This window comes from Motacilla alba, chromosome 3, assembly GCF_015832195.1.
Source record: "Motacilla alba alba isolate MOTALB_02 chromosome 3, Motacilla_alba_V1.0_pri, whole genome shotgun sequence".
NCBI classification, from domain to species: Eukaryota; Metazoa; Chordata; class Aves; order Passeriformes; family Motacillidae; genus Motacilla; species Motacilla alba.
The window spans coordinates 24,753,714-24,776,022 of NC_052018.1; the positions used below are offsets into that span (position 1 = coordinate 24,753,714).

A 22,309-nucleotide genomic window follows, 5' to 3' on the forward strand; every position below is an offset into this window, starting at 1 on the left:
GAATCTTCTTTTAAAATCTATTAATGATAAAACACAAATTAGCCATGCTCTCTCATTTCACATATCAAGTAAGGATTCAATCATTCAAGCCTATATTTGCTCAATTATTTTTTGTTACATATGTAAATAATCAGCAGACTATCTATGAGGTGGTTTCATTAATCGTTCTAGTTTGTCCATTCTGTCTAGCCAAGAATAATTCAGTCTTCACATCACACCTCTTAGAAAGGTTGTCTTTTTTCTGTCTTTCTCCAAGATGATTAAACTGTGATTTTCTGCTTCTGCATTAGAAGAGCATCTGGGTGGTTCGCATTAATTTTGCTTTAGATAACTCCTTTATATCCGAATCTATAAAGTTTGATGAAATGCGGTTTATAGTACAATTTTTTCATGAGTCATTTTTGTGGTTGACAGGGAAATTTAGAGAAGAATTTAAAGCAGCATTTTCCTGTTGCATCTTTGGCATTCGCAGCCACCATGACGAACGGTTCAACAGAGGTCGTGCCAGTACAGAGAGTCGGAAATCCTTGACCACTCAAATCAGCAATTTTGATAACGTTTCAAAACTTTCAGAACACGTTGTATTGACCAACATAAACACAATTCCATCAAATGGTACTGCATCTATTACCCACTGTTAGTATACTGGTCCCTATGCCTTTTGATCCCATAGAAGTAAATTCTAATTCTGCATCCATCAATATTGGGATCTGAGCACAAAGAGAGAAGGGTGTTTAAAATTAAGAACTGACTGTAAGAAAAGGAAATTAAAATAAATATTTTATAGACTATGCCATAACTCTGATTATACAATGAGGGAAGAAAATTTCTCACATTTATTTCAATTGTGTTGCAGATAGCTAGGGAGCAAAGCAGTCATATTTTATACAAATAATTTCTTTGGATACCTATTTCTTTTAGACTACTAAGTAAATAAAGAACAAGCATGTGAAAGTATGAAAATTGTTTATGAATAGCTGTATTCTACTCTCATCTAATTAGCTGAAGTTGTGGTATATTTTATAACAAATGTTTTAATCAAAATTGGGTGTAGAGATTGACCTACCATGCTGTCCTTCACTATTTCAAATTATCTGCTTAGCATGCATTCTGGTGTGAGTTAGGCTGATCAAATAAGAAATTCATATTAATTTATTTTCCAAATTTTTTTGTTCTTTTTCATGTTAGGTAGGCTATTGCACGTGTTCAGGAACAGCTGGGAAGCCACTTTTTACTTAACGTAGAAGGAATGGTGTTTTTCACCCGAATTCAGTAGTATTGCCATTCTTTTATGTACAGCACAAGCAAAGTTACAAATATGAAACTCATATGACAGTGTGGCTGTAAATTATGTTTTACCCTTTGTTTCTCATTTATTCTCTTCTCTCTGTCTTCTGCTCATGGCAGGGGAGTTAGACTAGATGGTCTTTAAATGTCTCTTCAAACCCAAACAATCAATGATTCCATGACTGACTTATAAACAGGAAGCTGTGGTGCTCTGCTGGTCAGAGAGGCATGTGGATAAGGAACCACAGGGCAATTTACTAAATAGTGCATATTAATAAGTATTAGAACACATGAAAATGTTGAAAAGTTAAAAAATCAAGATTTATGCATCAGAAATGCCCTTAGTTTTCAGCCAAGAAGCTTTCACTTCAAATTTTCAAATGCAATTTGAAACATTTTCTGGAAGACCATTTTATTAATAGATTATCACCTGCATAATGTTCAGAGAGAGAAAATCAGAGAGTCAGTTAGCCAGCCACCTGGTACAAGCAGTGAAATGATCTTGAAATCTTTATTTTATCTACAGATATCCCAGCTATGCTCAGCCCATTGAAGCCAGCAGAACTGCATCTCCCCATACCTGGGATGAATGTGACTTCAAATATAGATGAAGCCATGAGGGTTTCTGCAGAAGACACTGTCAAACCAGAGAATGCAGAGTGGGATAAATTTGTCCCTAGTGTAACTAAACTCACTTCGATGGAGTTACAGCAAGGATGACTTTGGCTCAATACACTACAACTGCCACAGAGTGTCACATGCTTTTAGCTGTGGTACAGACTACAACTGGACAAAGGGGTTCCTTCAAAATAACTGCCTATTCTCTTTTTTCTCAGTCTTACAGAAACCTACTTACCTCAGTATGAGCTAAAGAACACGTCTTTACAATTCTTTTTAAAGATTGGATTGTATCATACTTTGTAAATATTGTAGATATTTATTTTTATATATTTTAGATGCTGTGAAATATTCTAAAATGTATCATATAAAAAAATCTAAGTATTTGAAAGAAGGATCAAACATCATTTATTTATATCCTCTTTCTATAAATGATTGACTCATGTACAAAGAATGCTTACTTATGCACTAGTGATATTCTGGCATTACTTTGCACTTCTTTTTCTGCAAATCCACTTGTAGTAAGTTCTGTTTATTATGGAACTTTCACTTCAGACTGATTTGGGGAGAGTCTGCATTACTTTTCTAAGTACAGACCTGCTTCTGAGATGTGAATTCAAAGTGCTGAAAGTCACATATTTTCTTAAGATTAAACTTAAACAGCCTTTTATTTTTTTCAGATTTGAGTGCCTAAAAAGTAACCATTTAAATAAAACTTATGTGATGCTCAAAGGTGCTATAGGCTCAAATTTCCTGCTCAGGCCAGTAGGAATAACAAGTGTCAGCACCTCTGAAGGACTGGACATTTTAACTTTGGTAGCTCATTTTAGTCCAGAATGTGTAAGTGTTGCTCCAGAAGATCTCTGAAAATCTTTAATGTAGGAAACATCAGTTGTCTTTTTCATGACTTCTCTCTCAATTGCCATTTAATACTAAAGATACAATCAATTTACAAATCTATATACCTATTTATGGGATAATCTCTCTGGTCTGGAGCTTCCTATTATGTATTGTATTTTTCTCCTTAAAGGATGAACATGGTGCACCGGTGGAGACTTAGTCTTCTAGAAGAATGTGTCTATTGGTTGAAAAAGGCTAATTATCAGAACCTGAGATACAATTTCCCTGAGGCACTATTCTTGCATTTCAGTCCAGATTTTTCAAAATAATAGGTAAGACGAGAGGGAGAACTTTTTTATTAAAAAGGATTTGTCATAGGAAGAAGACAGTCTCATGTATTCAAATGTTTCTATAAAGCCAATTATTAATTGACCAGGTGTAATTTGATTACCTTTTGTAAATATTTTTTCTAGGTTTTTCTGTGACCTAATGTCATGCAATGTATTATCTATCATGGCAACTATAGTTTTATGAAGTGCTCAATCACTTTATGCTTTAGCTTTCCCCAACAGCTGTTTTACTTGACATTGTTGCAATTCCTACTAGTTTACATTGGTGTTAAGTGAAAGGGATTTGCATTCATTTGGATATTAAAGTTTTCTATTTAAAGAGAAAAAGGAGAATTCTCTTTTTTTAATTAAAAAAGAATAAAGAAAAATATCTAAATGGAGAGAATGTTTAAATATAAAATAAAATAATAGGATTTTCAATATTCCTATGTGTAAGCTTCATTTTTAAGTATAGTTATTATATCAATGTTATTTTAAGAAATTATTTTACTTTGTATCTTCTAAGAAAAATAAAACCCAAATAACTGTGGAAAACACAGCAGGATTTTATTTTATAGCTATTGCAATTCCTTTACCATAAGAAGGCTATTTTTGCTCTTCAACCATGGAAAATGCAGAATTGTTAAAGAGTGTTGAACAAGAGATATAGTTTTTCCATATAATTTGAAATGATTGAACAAACACCTGCTGAATTAAAACATTACAGATATGGGCAAATGGAATTTAAAAAGTCCTCTAAGATCTTCCTTTTTTTAGTTATAAGTAAATAAACAGTCATAAAGTTAAAAACTTTTATAGCAACCCAGCTGGAAAATAATGATCAGTAATCATTTATTTGAGACATAAAATATCTCAGCCCACAGTTGAAAAATGTCTATTATGCCCAAATTTGGGAAAGCTATATTTTTATTTCAGAAAATGTATTTTTAGCTTATCCTTGAAAAAAAAGAGAAAGAATGTAGAAAGCAAAGGTTGTTTAAGAAAACTTGGACAGCATAAGAGGAGAGTATGTATACTTCTCCAACATAGAAGGTCATGGGTCACTGTGGAAGGCCAGCAAAATTTTTATGCCTTGTCAGGTGTGTTGCCCAGATCTCTGTGAGACAAACAGAGAGGAAAAGGGTTCGGTACTCCTAACTTGGGCCAACAAAGAAAGAACTGAAATATCGATGTTAGTGATGCTCATGGACAAATCCTAATTAGCATCTTTCTAAAGAGGGGTGAATACCACCTGCTAACACAATTTGTATTCTTTTTGCTGCTACCTTAATGCCAGGGGGATAAATTCTGTTAGCTGAGTTAGTTCTGAGGCAAAAACATCACTAAAGGTCAATGGCAGTTTTTGGAGGTGTTCTGTGCCGTGTTAGCAAGGGAGATTCTGGCTTTAATTTTGTCTTTGTAAGAGAAAGCATATATTTGGTTCTTTTTAAGATCTTTTCTTATTTTCACCTAGATCTCCAGAATTAAAATGTTCCAAGATTTCTAGGAATTTCTTCTAACCACAACTTTAACTTAGCAGTATTTTTTGTGCAGAGAAGATAAATAAAATATGAGACATTCATTAGCAAATGATTCTGGGTTTTCTCTGGACAATTTCTATTGAGTAAACAGCATATCCTTCAGACACAAATTATACAATCAGATGTTATATCAGATTTGAAATTCTAAGGATAGCTAGAGAGCATTAACTAATTTTTGCCAGACACTGTGGCCATCAAGATAAATATTGGTGAAATATGGTTATAAAGATAAATATCTGGTTATTTTTATGAAAAGATTTTTCATTCAAAAAGAAATATTTTTGATTAAAATATTCTTATTCTTTTTTTCCTTTAGTTTTATAAAATTCAAGAAATACCTTTTTAAAATTAACATAATCACTGGGATAAATAAACCAAATAGTGAGCAATAGCCAGTAATGGAGATAGAAATAGCTGTGAGAAGAGAGTGAATAATGAATGAACATTTCTTATCCAGCATAAAAATACTGAATGTTATCTAAAATCTGAGCCATATTTGGGCTTTGCTACCTCTAGCTGCTTTGTTAGTCTAGTGTTTCCACTACTGAAATGGAGATAAATGCAGAAACAGAGTTCTCATGCCATTATTTCTGCTTGTCCACAGCAGCATTAAACATAGGGTTTAAATCACAGCATATTTGTTCCTGAAGATATAAGTTCTTGTGCCACCATCATTCTGGTGCTTTGTCTCTCAACATATTTCACAGTCTTGAAGGTCTAATATCCTGACCTGTTTCTCCTTTACTGTTGTCACTGTAGTGATAAGCTTGTGGCTTGCAGTCACAATGAATGCAAGACAATATCTCCCTGTCTCCACCTCCAAAACCACAATGATTTTCCTTTTCTTCTGGACTAAATGGAGAGAACCATCTCATTCTCTGATTTTAGCAAAATTGATATGTGTTATTGACCTGGAGAGTGTTTTATAAGATGGAGAATACACCAAACATTACTTTAAGTCAGTCTTCTAAGTAGATAACCTACTGCTGCATATTACAATGGTTGAAGGCAAAGGCAAATTTAGCTTTCCAACTAGAATTTGTCTCACAGCTAAAATTATATTAACCTCTCAGGCTGTTCTTTCTACTTGACAATTAGGTTTTTCTGTGGCTGTTGGATATATTGGGTGAAGTAATATATTATTTATTGAACAATTAAAAAGCCCACAAACAAATATTTAGTAATTTTGTCATTAAGAGGTTACATAAATAATGCAGTTTAAAAAACTAGCTAAAAATCTGTGTAAAATAAAATAAAAAGAGAAATTACAGGCAAGACTGATTTTTCCTGAGCTAAGAAAAATAATCAAAATCTGGACTTTGTGTCAAGTTTTGCTTTGTCAGTAGGGACAGGACTTCAACCACTATATCTGTCTCTCTGATAGCTAAGCTGAAAATTTTATGACATCTTTTTGGTTAGGCATTTAAGGACCAAAGACAGTTAAAATTTTGTGAAAATAAGATTCACGAGTAGCATGGGGAAATCAGTAGGGATCTGTAGCTTCCTCTCCTTCCACTGCAAAAGCAAAGCACACACACTGGAGCCAGCAGGTGTATGACTGCACCCTTTATGGCCGACTGCTTCATTGTTAAGTACCAAGTCAGCTGCTGACTTGTATGGCAAACTGGTTTTTGAGGTATTTTAGTGAAACACCTGAGGTTCCACTCATGGTCCAGTCTGGACCAATCCAGACTATAGATTAATTATTTGTTCCCCTGGTCTGCCGTCCAACATATTCCATAGGTCTTCTCTCTCCTTAACCAATTAAGATTGTATTCCACATCTGAGATGAAAATAAATTAATTTCTAAAATGTGTTGAAAAGTGCTTACAGAACGTGATAAGACATAGCAACAGGCGTTTTCCAAGGAGATTATAGGCAGCAGCCAAAGACCTGCTCTGTTAGTTTCTCTGGAGATCAAATGAGGGAGAACTGAGCGCGGAGGGAGTGCCAGATCCCGTGGAAGATGCCGAAGAACTCCTGCCTGTCATCTGGACGCAGTCCGGCTCAGCGTTTGTGGCAAGAGCAGAAATGTAAGCAGAGGGTGTGACAGCGGCAGCCGAGGCGGCTCCCGGAGGTGGGAAGCTTCATTCAGGAGGTGGGCAGAGGCAGCGTCGCACGGGCGGCTGTCAGCGCTGCCCCCGCCCGCGCCGCGCTCGGAGCCGCCCGGAGCGGCGGGCGGGGCCGGCGGGCGCTGTCCCCGGGCCGGTGCTGAAGGGGCGGCCCCGCTCCGGCACCCGCGGCCCCGCTCCGGCACCCGCGGCCCCGCTCCGGCACCCGCGGCCCCGCCGGGGGCAGCGGCAGCGGCGCCATGGCCGCGCTCCTCGGCCCCGGTAAGTGCGGCGGGCGGGCAGCTCCGGCCGCCCCTTCCCTCCCTCCCTCCCTCTCACTGCACGGCTCCTTCTCCCGCGGGTCTGCAGGCGGGCCCGGGGCCGGGGGAGCGCCGGGAGCTCCGCGGCAGGGCTGGGGCAGGGCGGCGGGAAGGAGCGCCCCGGCGGGGACACCTGCTGTGAATGAGCAGCCACCTGCTCGCTGGCTGGGCAGCGCGGGGTGCTGCCGGTGTGCGCACAGGGCTGCTGACACTTCCTTCGAGTTTGAGGGGAGAAAAGGGGAAAGTCGACAAAGCTGGTACAAAAGGATTTGGTACCGGAGAATATGATGAGACAAGTATGTTTTAATTTTTGTTATTCTCCTTTTCTCCTCACTGTATACATGCTGCTTCTCTCTTTAACACCCCCGCACTCTAAACTTATATTTCTGTGTTAAAAGTATTCCTTAGGTAGTTCTGCCCCAGGTTTTGTTAAAATTAAGTGTCTTTTATCACTTTTCAACAGTATTCGAAGTACATTCAGCTGTAGTTTGCCAATTTGCCTTTGGAGCTTGTTATCCCGCTGCTGTTGCCATTGGATAGAAACCGCAGCTTGGATTCCCAATGTTCATTATTACCTATTTACATTATTTTAGGATTGCAGAATTGGGAGTTGTAATTCCTCCGTTCCTCAGTTCCCAATCTGCAAAATGAAGGTGCTAAAATGTTTCTTTTTCTGCCTCCTTTTAACTTTAGGCACCAAATTCTACAGAGAACAGAGAATTTTATACCTACCCAGTGAATCAATAGGCCTTTGCATAAAAATACAGACATCTGTGGAAATTTAAAGATGTCTTCTTGTCAATATGGATCCCTCTAAAAGTTTTAGCTGCAAACTAACTCTTGTATGCCCTCAACTCTTCTATGCAGAATCACTTAGTATTCCAAACAGTGGAGTAAATAAGTAAAGTGACCAACTAAAGTAGTAACTGTCAGTTTAAGAAATTGCAGAAGCTACAGTGTGCTGCATTCTAAAGTCATGTAGGACAGTTTGTTTCATGTAGGTTTCTGGCTGTGTACCCCCTCTGTACTGCTGAGGAATCAAAGACCCCTCCATAATAGGTCGTTAGACCTAAAGAAGCCCTTCCTGCAGCTGAAGTGCCTTAAATCATAGATTATGCTACTCACCTCTTTATTTTGCAAAAACATCACCTCCTCTTTTGGGGCCAGTTTCCAGGTAGGTTCAAAATGGGCAGCAGTGTGAAATACTCCCTAAAAAGTAGCAGGAAGGATGTGAAATCAGTCCTGTTTTGACTGTCTCAGCCACTGGTCCTTGAAAACTGTCTGAATATGAGGAAGAGAGCACAGAGACTTTGTGCTGTGAATCCTTGTCAGATGCGTAAATCTTCTGTTGTGTAGAACCTAAAAGATAGATAAATGGTCATCCAGCAAAATATCTTTTCTTAGTAAATCTGTGAGTTTATAATTTTTTATTGTTTTATATATGCAGTCATTTTGCCCCGTAACTTTTTTTTTTCTGTCATCTGAATAAATAATGAGTAATTTCAAAATAAGCAAAACCTTTTGGAGGCAGTCCTAGAACTAAAATGTTGTCATAATAAGCCATAATTGTCCCTATGGATAAGGCCAGCTGCACACTCCTCAAGGTCAAGAGGTAGGAGCTTTTTCTGCCAATATGTTTTCAAGGCTGATGGACAGACACAGCCCAGGAGTGTTTCGGGCTTGAAATCACCACCTGTCCTGCCTAGATCTGAGAACTGCCAGGAATATGCACAACTGAGGAAGGATTAGCACCAGCTATAATAAGCACATGTGGCCTCTTTGCTCTCTCATAGGCACACTGGATGCTGTTGCACCTGTCAATTATTATGTATTAAATGTTGCTTCATATTTATCGACATGCATCCAAAAAGTGTTCCCTACAGCAGCATTATTATATCACTGGTAAATAATTTCCAGAAAGGATGGCATCACCTCTAAACAGTAGTGGCTCTTTAAGGTTATCAAGAGGGATATTTGATATATATTTTATTATTCTAAAGTGTATAATTGAAAAAAAATTAATTTCTTCTGATAGGGTCTGAACAAATCCCAAAGCAATATTTCATGCCTCTTGCAAATGATGTTTAAGGGATTAAACATTAGCTGGAAACCGCTCAAATTCCACATGAACTTATCTGAACATGAGGGGTGGGAAGAAAAGGTATTTTGTCAGAGAGATGCTGTGTTCTTCAACAAATAAAGAAAACACATCAGGTGTTCAGCAGGTAGTTTGATAAGGCCTGACATCAGTGGCTGAAACTTAATTTTATAGAAAATCAAGACACATGATTACAAATTAGAGGTTGTCTTACCATGGGAATGTTAATGAAAGAGCTAAACTCCAACTGATTTATCCTTTCTTAACAAGGCAATTTAATTTTCCACTGGTAAGTCACTGCTTTAAAATTCTTTACCTTGAAACCTCCAGAACTTTTTTATGTAATTAGCAGGTGCAATGCACTCAGGAAAACAGATGAAGACATATATGTGAGGATTGCTTTCAAGAAGTGATGCATCTGTGATGTAAAAATAAAGAGAGTGAAGAGTACCATATTAATAAAATAAAATCACATTTATTATCTAACAGTTGTGTAGTTGTCGAATCTCTTTCACACACTCTATTCATAGGAATTCCTAAACAGCTTAGCTGGGTGAGATTTCTTGTGAACAAAGCACTGTTTCTTCTGAAATTTATACTGTCTTCCTTTCTGTAATTTATTATGGATCTCAGAACTGCAGCAATTTCTATATATCCATGCATTGATGTCATATATAACTATGGTTTCTGTTATAATACTGGGGTAAAAGCAATGTAAGATATGCCACACTGAAACTTTGAACATTTAAATTTAATTTTCCAGTTGCAAAACGGAGGAAAAGCTTTGTTCTGCTAAAATTTAATTTGATAGCAAATTTGAATCTATAGAAAAACTATATTGAATTATATTTTAAAAATCTGTGTTTAAAGGAAAAGGGTCAGTACAGTATCTACTGCTTTAAATCATCATTATATTCTGTTTTTACAGTGTTGTTCATTTACTTCACATGTATATCTACTGTCCAGACTACTGACTGTCTGCATTTGAGGGAGCAATGTGTTAATGTTGGAAACAGATGTGAGAGTGTCTGGAATGTGGTTGAGGATGCCTGCAAGATTTCAGGTAATTCTGTATGGTGTATACACCTTAATTTTGAATTGCTATATGCAATTGCATGTTGATAGTTTATTATAATATCACTATGGCAACTAAATGAAGTCAGTGAGATTTCAAAGAGAAAAATTGTGGCAAAAGACAATCAGTTTCTGAAATCCTTTACAATGGCCAATGCTACTTTTAGTAACAGTCACACTGTCTCTTCAAGAAAGTGATAAATGAAATTTCTGCATTATGAACAAAGCCAGAGCCTGAAACAACTCAAGAAGTCTGAATTCAGCAGAAGTTAGGCTCTTGTGGGATCCTGTTAAATAAAACCTGTGTGATACCGGAAAAGAAATCCCAACTTTGTTTTACTCAATTTGGAGGAGTTGATCTGTCCCCTCCCTGGCTGTATTCAAGGCCAGGTTGGATGAGGCTTTGAGGAAGACACCCCTGCCACTGGCAGAGGGGTAGAAGGTCCCTTCCAATCTAAACCATTCAATCGTTCTATAATCTAACACAATACCCAAAACAATATAGTAGCTACTTAGAGTAATTTCAAATTATTTCACTAGAATAAGAAACAAATAAAACATTCACCTCTAGTGTGAGCTACCTGAATGAATGTCTCTGTCTGTCTGATCTGTTGCATGTATTTGATGTTCCAAATGTCCCAAGTCACAAGACAATATTTAAAATGATTAGAGTAGAAAATTCTCTTTGGGGTCTTTCTTAGTGTGTCCTTTTCCAGATACTTATCTACTTTGCATAGAATGGCTGAATACTTTTAAGAACAGATGAAGTAAATGAAAAGTACATGATAATATAACAGTTACAACAGTTCCCAAAGCAGCTGGGCTTCAGCCCATGTTCTATTGATCTGTTTAATATTTTATGTGAAATGAAACAGTTTCTAAAGATATGGCTGCTGTTTAGGAAAAAAAAATATTGGTGTATTCAGTACTTTCTAGCTCAATTGCCCTAAAGATGAGCTCTCTAGAGCCACAACAGAACAAGCTGAATTTGTTTCTGTCACATCATTCACAAACACATGAGCACCAGGACTACTTACCACAAAGACATGTATTTGTGCTGTAGCCTGCTAACCTTGATACCCTGCAGCCAGATGAAGTGGGCCAGCATGATTATTTCTGTGGCCCCCCTTTGGATGTACGACATCGTCCCATAATATGACATTCCTCTCTCATATTGTCCTATGTACTTATTCACTGATATTAATGATATTTGTAACTGGGCCAGAGAAACCTTCTAGACCTAATCATTCTCGTGACTGCTTGTTTGGATTTGCATCTGTATATTTCCTTAGGATAATAGCTTTTGGCAAGGACTCTTCAGCATTGCAGAGCACTCAGGTATTGTGTTGGGTCTAGGATAAATTATACTAAATGTGCTTATTAGGTACCATGATCCCAGAGCATGTAAATCCAGTCAGACAGCTGATGGTACCTCTTAGCCCACAGAAACAGTGATAGAAAACTTACCAGCAGCATTATTAGTAAGAGTAACATTATACTGTTTGTCATGTGCAAGTCTAGAAACTTCATGCTGTAGGAATGGAAAATGTCCTTTGAGCACAAACATTTTACTTGGAGGCAATAGACAATGGGGTAAATATTTGTTTTGTTAACTTCTTTGTGAAAAACATAACTAGAAATTGTAATGAAACTCCTTTGGGGTACAAGTTCAATAACTCAGTCCATCAGATTGTAACCTCAAAGTTAAATGGGTACATTATCAAGACCTCCATCTTTTTCTCTTCAGTGTAGGTCTGGGAACACTCTCCAAACTACTGCCTAAGTCACTCCTTTTCCTGTCAAATTTTCCATCGCTGCTTCCCCACTACTCCAGCAGCATTTCCAGAGTCTCAGTTTATAGTCTTCAGGGTCCAATCCTTCTTTCACCTCTGTGGCCAAAATGTGGTGGAAAGAAAAAAAAACAGTGTGTGAAAATGTCTATGAATCAGCTTCCAGGTCAGGATAGAAAAGATAGAAATATTAAATTTTGATGAAATAAGATTTTTCATTTTGAAAAGATCAAAAGAGTGCTGAATGAAGATTTTTTGGTTTGAGCTTTTATGGTGTATTTGTGGGATTGGTTATTTGTTTGTTTTCCTTCTGTTATTTCAGTGTAAAAAAAAAGACATTTCTGAACTCTGATTTAATCATAAGTATAAATTTTCTTTATTTTTCTGAATGGGAAACAGGAAAGGTTTTCAAAAGGAAAAAAACCAACTCGGATCACTTGCATTTTAAGGAATCACATTTTGAATTAGATCTAGATGAGTTTACTTTTCCTAGAATAGCAGACTCATTGGGGTTGGAAGGATCTCTGGAGGTCTATCCAAACTGTGGTCTCACCTGTGCTAGAGAGGAAAACCTCACACTTTCCCCTGTAGTCTTCAAATTCAGTTCCCACTGAGATGACTGAAGAGCTGATTAAGCAAAAGCAGAGATTATCACTCTGGGAGTGTCAGCTTCTACTCTGTCCTGCTTCTATCTGTGGTCCTGTGTACATGAATTATGTAGCTATAAGTAAATCAAATTATGAATAATGGCTGCCAAACATTAGGTTGAGAGAGCATTTTTTTTTTGTAAATGCCTTAGAAGCATATGTATAAGATAAAATATATGACCTAGAACTAATCCCTGGTAAAGCAACAATAATTGAAAACCAGTAATAAAATATTTTCTGCTGTTCATCACAGCTGAATCAATACCATGTACAAACACAGCAATACTGATAATAGGTTATTTCTACACAGTTTTCAAGAAGTCATGCAAGGGAGCCCCATAAATCTGATGTGCTTCCTGCTTCTGTCTGTGCCCTTTGCATGTTGGCAGCCCCACAGCCTCTCCCCCAGCTGTCAGGTGCTGACTCAGCACAGAGAGATCCCAGCGCAGGGGGCCACTGAACACAGCCCCTGAGTCCTGGCCACAGCTTGTCAGTCTCATGAAGACAGGTGAGCTGAGTGAGCCTGGGGTGCTGTGCAAAATATACTGGGCTATGGGGGTATATTCTTCTAGTTCTACACACCTTCACCCTTGAAGTGTAATCTGGACCTTGAAAAAAACAGTCATACATATTGTGAATAAGCTAATTTTTACACCAGCCCCACCTGATCTTTATTGCTCTCCTTCTACTGGAATATATTTTCCTGAAATTCTTTTATTATCCCTTACTTAGTTGATAAAATACAGAGTAGAATATCCACACACTCATCTTCATGGGTCATGTCACAACATCCTTTCTATCCTACTTTTATGGTCAGAGAGTATCCTATGTCTGTGACCTTCGATGAATCTGCTGAGTTCCTTGATTTCTGGAACTGTGAGGGCTTAGGGTCATGATCTTCTTCTGAAAAACCAGAAGGAAAGCTGAAGATGGGGTGGGAGAGATACAGGCAATCCTAGCCACCATCACCTCCTTCGTTGCTGATGCAAGAGGTGGAGTGGGAGCAAAGGCTGAGACCTGCAGCTCTCACTGGCCTGTGGCACTCCCCACTAGTAGTGTATTATTTGATATATGCCCCAAACCCTCCTTAGTCAGCAACTGGAGAAAGGGCAATGCAGAGACTGCTTGAAAAAAGGGGATCAGGACAGGGATGTGAAGTCAGGAATAGCAGATTCTCATTACTTCAGGCAGTGGCAAAATGCACTGTTTCCTCCTGCAGAGTTTTGCCTCCGCTGCCTTCCACTGCTATTTGTGTCAACAACATATAAGTGATTTTAAAGCTCTGCTCACATCAAAGCTTGCCCGTGGTGCTGGTGACATAGGATTTCTTGTCACTTTGCAGTTTTACTGAGTGCAGAGTCTTTGCTGCCCCACACCTGTGGGGAAGCAGCAAGGCAGGAAGCAGGCAGCACCATTTGCAGGGCAGAGACATCAGCCTGTGTGCTCAGTAGACTGAAACCAATCCTCATGCTGCCCTGTGACCTGGCTGGATCTCATGAACCACATACTGCTTCTCTTACATATTGTAAGACATTTAATATCTATGAGGTAAAGAGAGGAAATGTGCTGGTTTGGGGATCCACATACCTGTTTTGACAGGGTGGATCATGGTTTTCACAAAATAAAACTTATCTAAATTAAATTAAATTGCTTCACTTGTAACATTTTTAAGTAATGTGTAACTTTCTTAAGCAATAACAAGTCATAGAATCATATAATGGTGAGGGTTGGAAGGGACCTTGGAGATCATCTAGTCCCAACCCCCCCCTGCCATGGGCAGGGACACCTCCCACTAGACCAGGTTGCTCAAGGCCTGATCAAGCTAGCTTTGAACATTGCCAGGATGGGGCATTTACAGCCTCCCTGGGCAACCTCTTCTGGCATCTCATCATCCTCACAGTAAAAAATTTCTTCCTATAATCTAACCTAAATTTCTCTTCTTTCACTTTGTACCCATTACTCTTTGTTCTGTCACCACAGTTCCTGACAAGGAGTCCCTCTCTAGCTTCCCTTAGGCCCCCTCAGATACTGGAAGGTTGTTGTGATGTTTCCACACAACTTTCTCTTCTCCGGCCTGAACAGCCCCAACTTTCTCAGCCTGTCCTTGTAGGGGAAGAGGTCTGGTCCTGTTATCAACTTCCTGACCCTTGTCTGGACTTGCTGCTACAGTTCCATGTCCTTCTTATGCTGGGATCACAAGAGCTGGATGCAGCACACCAGGTGGGATCTCATGAGAGCAGAGTAGAGGTGTAGAATCACCTCCTTTCACCTGCTGACCACACTGCTTTTGATGCAGCCCAGGGCACACTTGGCTTTGAGTGAGCGCTCACTGTCGGCTCGTGACGGGCTTTTCATCAACCTTTGCACCCAAGTCTTATTCTGCAGGGCAGCTCTCAATCCCTTCTCTGCCCAACCTGCAGATGTGTCTGGGATTGCCATGACCCAGGTGCAGGACCTTGCACTTTGCTTCATTGAGCTTCATAAGGTTTGCATTGGCCCACTTCTCAAGCCTGCCAGGGTCCCTCCAGGGGCATCCCTTCCCTCCAGCGTGCCAACTGCATCACACAGCTTGGTGTCATCAGCAAATTTGCTGAGGATGCACACAATCCCACTATCATCATCATAATAATATTTTTGAAAAGCTTTTAGCTCATAAAGTAGACGGTTGATTGATTTACCTTTGTACCACAAACTAGTACATGCTCTTTATTTTCACGACACGTAGGTGGAAATTATGGCCTGACATACTGTGTGAGTGTCTTTACCATTGAGTCCAAGTGCACATGCAAACAAACTTGAAACTGGGCCAGAAAACAAAAGCTTCTGCACCTTTTTTTTTTTTTTAATGTTAACTTCTCCCTCATTTTTATTCTAAAAATCCTAAAAATCAGACTATTTTTGGGCTACTTTAAATTTGTTGTCATTCTTACACTTAGGCAGTGAAGTTGTTCTGTGGGGTAGGGGTTCAAGGGAATATCCAAATGGCATTTATAGGCTTGCACCATCCTCACATGAGAGAGAGAATCTGACCCGGAGCAAGCATCTCCTCAGCCTGGGGTTCTCATCACCATTATCATGTCTGCCCTCTGTGTCCTGTCTCTCACTCCATCACATGGCCATGCCTCAAGCCTGCACTGTGTGTTCCTGTCCCTGCACCAGGGACCTCATTTCTACTACACAAGACCAAGATAAGTCTCTCAGTTTAGGCTTTGCACTTTCCACTCCTAGGCACCTTTTTAGTTGGGTCTTAGTACCTGACCTGCCTAAAATAAAAGGTGTGAGTTTAAGGTTTTATGTACTTTGTAAATGAGAGCAGATTTTCTGGCAATGGATTAGATCAAATAAAAGAAGTTGATATTGTATCCACAGCTTTATTATATTACTTTGAATATTATATAAAATTTGTAAAATATGACGAACCGTCTTCTCTTGGCAAAGCATATTATTTTTGTTCTTCAACTGAATTGTTTTATGTAACCATATCCCTTAAGCATTCATAAACATTAATGAAATTATAATTTTAATGGTGTGTTCTAGGTAATAGATGCAAGGCAGAAGACACTGTTGGATGTAATAGAATAATCCAGGTCCTGGCTGACGAATACCCAGAATTTAGAAAGTGTGTCTGCACTACAGACGATATCTGCAACATCACAACTTTGCTTGGGAAACTGTGCGGCATTAATAAAGGTAACTGAACATAAAATTGTAATTATGGAGACCAAACCCAGTAATTTTGTAACCACCATTTTAAGTGGATTCAACTTTTTTTGCATATTCTCAAGTCTGATAAATGCCCCAAAAAATTAGTCTTGTCTTTTCTGTGATATTCATGCTCCAGCATGCATATGAAAGAAACGCCACAAACAAAAGCCATAAAATGCATGTGAGAAATTCCAATGGCTTCTAAAACTCTGGTTGAATCCACTGGAAAGCAAGAGCGAATACACAATGTATGTTGAGGCTTACTCAATGCCCATGGAAATTTGAGAGCCACTGGATCTAGGTTGTGTATAGAAGTTACAGGAGGTCTCCTGTCTTGCAGGAGGACCTTCACTACATCTAGGAGAAGCTACTAGATGTGTGAAACATAGTCACCACCTGCATAAAGCTGTACATAATATATAGAGTGCATATTTTAAAAATTATATTGTAATCAATGGGCCGAGCTCCCCTCAATTTATTTTTTATTTTTCTGAGAACCCTTATCCCTGCAGAAAGTCTATCTGTAATTGAGAATTGCTTAGTAGATGAAGAAGTTGCAGTTTCTGGTCCAAAGTCTCCTGGCATAATGATTAGCAAAGCTGACACAAGAGAGATAAAATAACCCAGTGAATGAGAGTCTGGAAAGTGAGTTTCAAAGTGATTCCTGGCACTGATCCATCACACCCTACTGATATCCCACAACATTCATCATAGTACTGGACTAGACATTCATATAGTACTAGACTATATGGCCTATTGCAGAGGGAATAATAACATCCTGATCTGCCCCAAACTCCTTGCCTCAAACAAGAAGGATGGATATCTGAAATCTAATGTTGATGTCATTGGAACAGTTGCTTTTGCTTCTAGCAAAATAACGTAATGTTATTTTTTTTTTTTGCCAGAGATTAAATTTGCTGAGATTACATTTCTTACCACTATAGAAACAAGTTTGGATGGACTTACAGTAGTGTTGAGTTTACCTACAAGGGACAGCATATGGTGTTGCTAGGCACTTTCAGGAGTAATTCTCCCTGTCTAACTTAAATTGCTATTTTAGGTAATGAATCAAACATCTTCTGGAATTGTCATTCTCTCTTTAAAAATGATGCATTTGCTTAAGATGATACTCCATGATATGTCCAAACTGTAGGTGGTGAAAATTATGTGAAGTTAAACTCCTTATGCAGTGATTTTAGTGAGGATTTTTTACTACTATTTGGCAGCTGAACTGTTAGAGTGGACTGTACTATACAGCTAACAGCACACAGTAAACATGAGGAAGATTCGTTAGTTTGTAAGACTGGAATTATTATGTGTTTACACACAGCTCAGAATTAAACTGGGGCTGTTTCACTCATTGTAATGCATTAAGACAAGCACCCTTTTCCTGAGTTTTTGAGCTGTGATGCTGATTCATCATCCATTTGATTTATAACTCTGTTTGTACCTATTTCTGCAGACTATGTGGAGTCTCTCTCAAGGTCGGACACTGAGCTGGGTATCAGGCAACACAGAAGCCCCGAAGAGCAAAGGCGCCCTGCGGATCCGGAGAGCTGCGGCGTTGCGAAGCGGCGCTGCCGGCAGGAGCCTCGCTGCTCTGCCGCGCACCGGAGCTTCCAGCGGGCATGCCAGGCAGCTGCAGGCGCCTGCAGCTTCCCCGGGCCTGCGAAGTGTGTGTTAGCCTGGAAAGAGCTGAGGAAAACCGTTCTGGGAAGGTGCACGTGCTCAGAGCCGCTTCAGACGAGATGCATTAAAATCTGGAAGGGAATATTCAACAACCCTTGTTTACGACACTCTCAGGAGAGCCAAGCCTCAGGAGCTGGTGAAAATGATGGCAGTGATGATGACTATAATGCTGATGTTGAGGGTGAGAAAAATCTGGTCACTGACACAAGTTAGTGCTCTTCCAGCAGTCTGAATGCTTTCGTACATAGCAGGAGTGTCCAAAGTCTACAAAAAAAAAAAAAAAAAAAAAAAAAAAAAGGTTTTCTTGCCCATTTGCAATTCAACATGGATTGGAAACATGACAATTTTAGGAGGTTTATTTATAAATAAATTCAGAATCTGATACAAAATGATGGGCGAGTGCAAATACTGTTTTTCTTCAATGTGTTAATTTGATACAACCTGATCTAAATCAGTAATTTTCAGTTTTTCACTATAACTAGAAGCAGTATAAGACCAACAAAAATAATTTACTAATAGCAAGGACAAGCAGTTAGTTGAACTTGAAAACTGGTCCACTGATAAACACATTAAGGCTCCTGGCTTTTATGTATTCGCAAGAAATGTAACTTTATAATGTACTGAGAAACTCTAAAAAACTCTCTTTGAGTCCACAGGATCTTTAATTATTTAAAAAATGCTAGGAGCAGCCTTTGATAAACTGTGCTTTAACCCCAAAACTTATGAATATATGTAATAGTGAATTTAAAATTTGTTAATGGGTTATATTTGGTCAAACTAATTTGTTTTATTCTTGTTTATTTTTACTCCTGGCAGTATGCCAGCAAGACAGCCAATACTTTAAAGGTAAAAAGCTAAGATGTTATTTACAATTTATGCCTGTACCTGTATCTTTTTCTTCTAGACAATCTTAGTATGGAAACAAAATTACAATGGGGTTTATCTGCTCTCTCCAAACAAGGTAAGTCTGAATTTACTTATGAATCCTAATAAATAATTTTAGCTCAATTTTCAGACAGTATACAACATACTTTCAGATTAAAGTTAATACTTTTCATTGAAATGGATGAGGAGGGAGTTAATAGACCCAACATATCTTCAGTTAAGGTACTGGGTCGAGAAGAACCCAAAAATGTAACAGGTAAAAATCAAGAGAGGTAAATGGAAATCAGGTAACAATCATGATTCTGTCAAACTTACAGAGGCAAATCTTCTCCCATAAACATTTTAGGGTCTAGAATGTTCTAGATATCTTTGGAAGGTTTATTTCAGAGTCTCGAAATACCTAAGCTGATGTTAAAAGCACCAAAAGGCCATTTATATTCTCTTCTTCATTACTTATTGCTTAGCCTAGTGTAAGACTGCACACTGGAGATTTCAGCTGGTTCAGGAGGGTTGCTTGTGAGCAGTGCAAGCAGTGCAAGAAAGAAGTATGAAGTTACTCAACAGCCTTAAAAGAGGCAAGAAGGAAGGAAGAGCTGGATGAGAGTTTTGGGAATCAAGCTTGATTTACTGGAATTATGTAGACAGGACACCTACCAGTCATCACTAGAGAAAAATTTTCTTCAGATTTTATTTTAAAAACTGTTATTCTTTTTAGCACACACAACAAACAGGAGCTGTTTGGATGTGAACAGGGAGTGCATTGAAGATGAAGTGTGTAACAAACAGTTGTCCCTATACCTAAAAGTTTGCTCAGTAAATAAGAAGTGCAGCGTGGAAGGATGTCAAGCAGCCATAAGGTTCTTCTATCGAAACATGCCTTTTGAAGTTGCCCAAATGATGATATTTTGTGACTGCATCCAGCATGATGAATCCTGCCACAGAGCCAAAGAACTTCTCCATGGCAAGCCCTGTGCAGTCACTGTAGTTCCACCCCCATCATGTCTGAATGTAATCCAGATGTGTGAAGAGAATGAATTGTGCAGGTGAGTAGAAGTATTTTGCCCACTAAGGTGCTTTTTAATAACGGTTTTGTCAAACCATTTTTATTATACTCTATGTATCCCAGCTATAACAAAATTATTTTCTGCAGTGTATCTCCCGTGTTTGACATCATCACAGATATTTGGATCAACTGTGGTAATTACAGAAGTAATCCCACAAGTAAACTGAAGTGATTGATTTTCAGACAGGTTTGGAATCTAATGTGGGCTTTTCTTCTGCCGGTATCATCACACTTAGCACCATTTCTGCTGGACAAACTATGCTATTGCATATTTTCATTACCCTTTCTTCAGATAACACCTGCCTGTCTGCACCTTTGCCCTCCAGCAATTTGCCCAAGTTGTGCAGCAGACCAGACAAAGTTTGTTTGGTAAAAGTAATTACCTTTGGAGGACAGAGTCTGACCCTTTGTACCCGACAGCCATGCAACTAGCTTGGCCTGTTCAAAAATCTTTTATCTTATTCTCTTCATCTCAAGGATACTCGCAAAAAGCTTCAAAAAATCTGGCCTGAAACATGCACAGACCACCAAACTCATGAAGCATAATGCCTTTTCAAAGTTTCATTTTATATTTTTAAAACATGCAACCGGATTGCCCGTATTTGAAGTTCAACCTAATTGCCTCCTTTCATGGACAGTCAATTGGCCCACTTTGTTTTTCAGTGTGGTCACCTTGTGGATTAGAGTTGAATTTTATCTCAAAGCTGTGCTCAAATTAACCTTCAGTCAATGAACCAGGAGGCCAAGAGATGGTTTTGGTTTTGTGCAGGTTATTCTGATTGATGTCAGTGAGAATGGCCAAAGGGCTGTAAATGTATGTCTCTACATGTATAGACATGTAATGTCATTAGGGCTGAATTCCCATCATTTTGGGAACATTAATGTTTCCTGGCGCTGACTATAAATGCATATAATTAGCAAAATTAGTCTGTGAATTATGGCGAGTCACATCCATAAATCAGGAGGTGAATGGAAATAATTCCATTAGATGCCAGAGGTGGCATCTGCTTTGAGATCTTTGCTTGTGTAATAAAATTTTTACAAAAATTTTCTAGCCAGTATTGCAACAGCCCATGCTTTTCCATGTGACGTGCTTGTGGCTGCTACACAATACCAACAGCAAATTAATAACATATATAACATATATGTTATTTTATGTTTTTATATGTCATTATATGTTTTTGTGTTTTAACATATAATACCATATATCATTAAGGAAGAATATTTTAATAACTTAATGTACAATATAATAGACTTTGTCATCCCCTAAAATTTAATATGATAGATTTGGTTTTAACTATCATCTACATCTTTTTTTAGTTAATTTATAATGGATATTTTCTATTGTCATACACAGTGTATTAAAGGCCAATTTTATTCCATCCCAACAGCAAATAAATAAAAACAATTTGAGTTTACTGAACTGGGTAACAAGTTAATTCTTCATGTAATTTATCTCTGCTATCAGTTTATCTTTAAGTTCACTGAATTGTACTTTTTCCTGAGCCTTTGACATTTTGTATTGTGTTAGCATTTGGGGGGGGCAAGGGGTTGGCATTGGATGTAGATTATTTAATGCTTAATAAGTTACATTTTTATTCTTCCTTCACACTGCTCAAAAATGGATCCACTAGAACAGCGCATGGTGTGGTTTCATTGTGATGACTGATCTAATTCCTGCATTCACATTTTTTCTCTGAGTATCTGAGACTGTTGGGATTCACACTGCATTTTCTGGACTCTGGGAAGCAGGTGCTGATTAGAAGTGCAGTTGCTTTTTCTCAAAATAAGAGCAGAATTTATGTCAGCAATCACTGAATATTGCAATTTTTAAGTGGAACCTTGGAAATAGAGTCCCTTTAAAGGTGTTCATTAAATGTGTTTTTATGAAACCACATTTGTTAAAGTGTCATTGTACACATCTTTTGTTTTTCTTTTTCTTTTTTTTTTCCCTACCAGAAAAAAATACACAACTTTTCAATCAAAGTGTTGGAGACACGTGACAAAAACATGTTATAACGATGAAGCTTGTCTTGAAACTTTGCTCAAGGATGACCTGCCCTGTTCTGCCACCGCTGATTGCAAAGCAGCCTACGTCAGCAACTGGGGCACGATGCTGCACATGGAGTGCACCTGCCAAAATCTGCCTCCCCTGGAGCAGCCTTTGTGTGAGCTCTTCCATCACATGCTGCACAGCAAATCCTGCTTCAGTGACTTGCGTGAGTAACACAACTTCACAGAATAATTAGTTTTAAAGAGAATTAAGATCCTAATTTACATCAAATCTTTGCTGTATCTTTGCTACCACTGGTTTCAGCAAGATCTGTAGCTGTGGGTTTTTTAGAATACATATCAAAACACCAATTGAACAT

At 38.4% G+C, this 22,309-nt stretch overlaps 2 protein-coding genes across 5 annotated transcripts in view; both read left to right on the forward strand.

The window, feature by feature from the left end:
* HCRTR2 (hypocretin receptor 2) overlaps positions 1-3,502 on the forward strand; it is a 33,743-nt gene extending 30,241 nt beyond the window's left edge. For 2 of the 4 annotated variants that reach the window (XM_038133962.1, XM_038133961.1), the window contains 2 exons: positions 415-636; positions 1,814-3,502. In XM_038133962.1, the coding sequence (XP_037989890.1) occupies positions 415-636; positions 1,814-2,007 (416 nt within the window). In that variant the 3' untranslated portion in view covers positions 2,008-3,502. The remainder of the gene's footprint in view (positions 1-414; positions 637-1,813) is intronic. The other 2 variants (XM_038133963.1, XM_038133964.1) reach the window with 2 other exon arrangements.
* A 3,223-nt stretch (positions 3,503-6,725) lies between these two features.
* Positions 6,726-22,309, forward strand: part of GFRAL (GDNF family receptor alpha like) — a 30,436-nt gene continuing 14,852 nt past the window's right edge. The window contains exons 1-7 of the mRNA XM_038132484.1: positions 6,726-6,948; positions 10,013-10,147; positions 16,133-16,285; positions 17,763-18,170; positions 18,894-18,950; positions 19,590-19,917; positions 21,897-22,156. Of these exons, the coding sequence (XP_037988412.1) occupies positions 6,927-6,948; positions 10,013-10,147; positions 16,133-16,285; positions 17,763-18,170; positions 18,894-18,950; positions 19,590-19,917; positions 21,897-22,156 (1,363 nt within the window). The 5' untranslated portion in view covers positions 6,726-6,926. The remainder of the gene's footprint in view (positions 6,949-10,012; positions 10,148-16,132; positions 16,286-17,762; positions 18,171-18,893; positions 18,951-19,589; positions 19,918-21,896; positions 22,157-22,309) is intronic.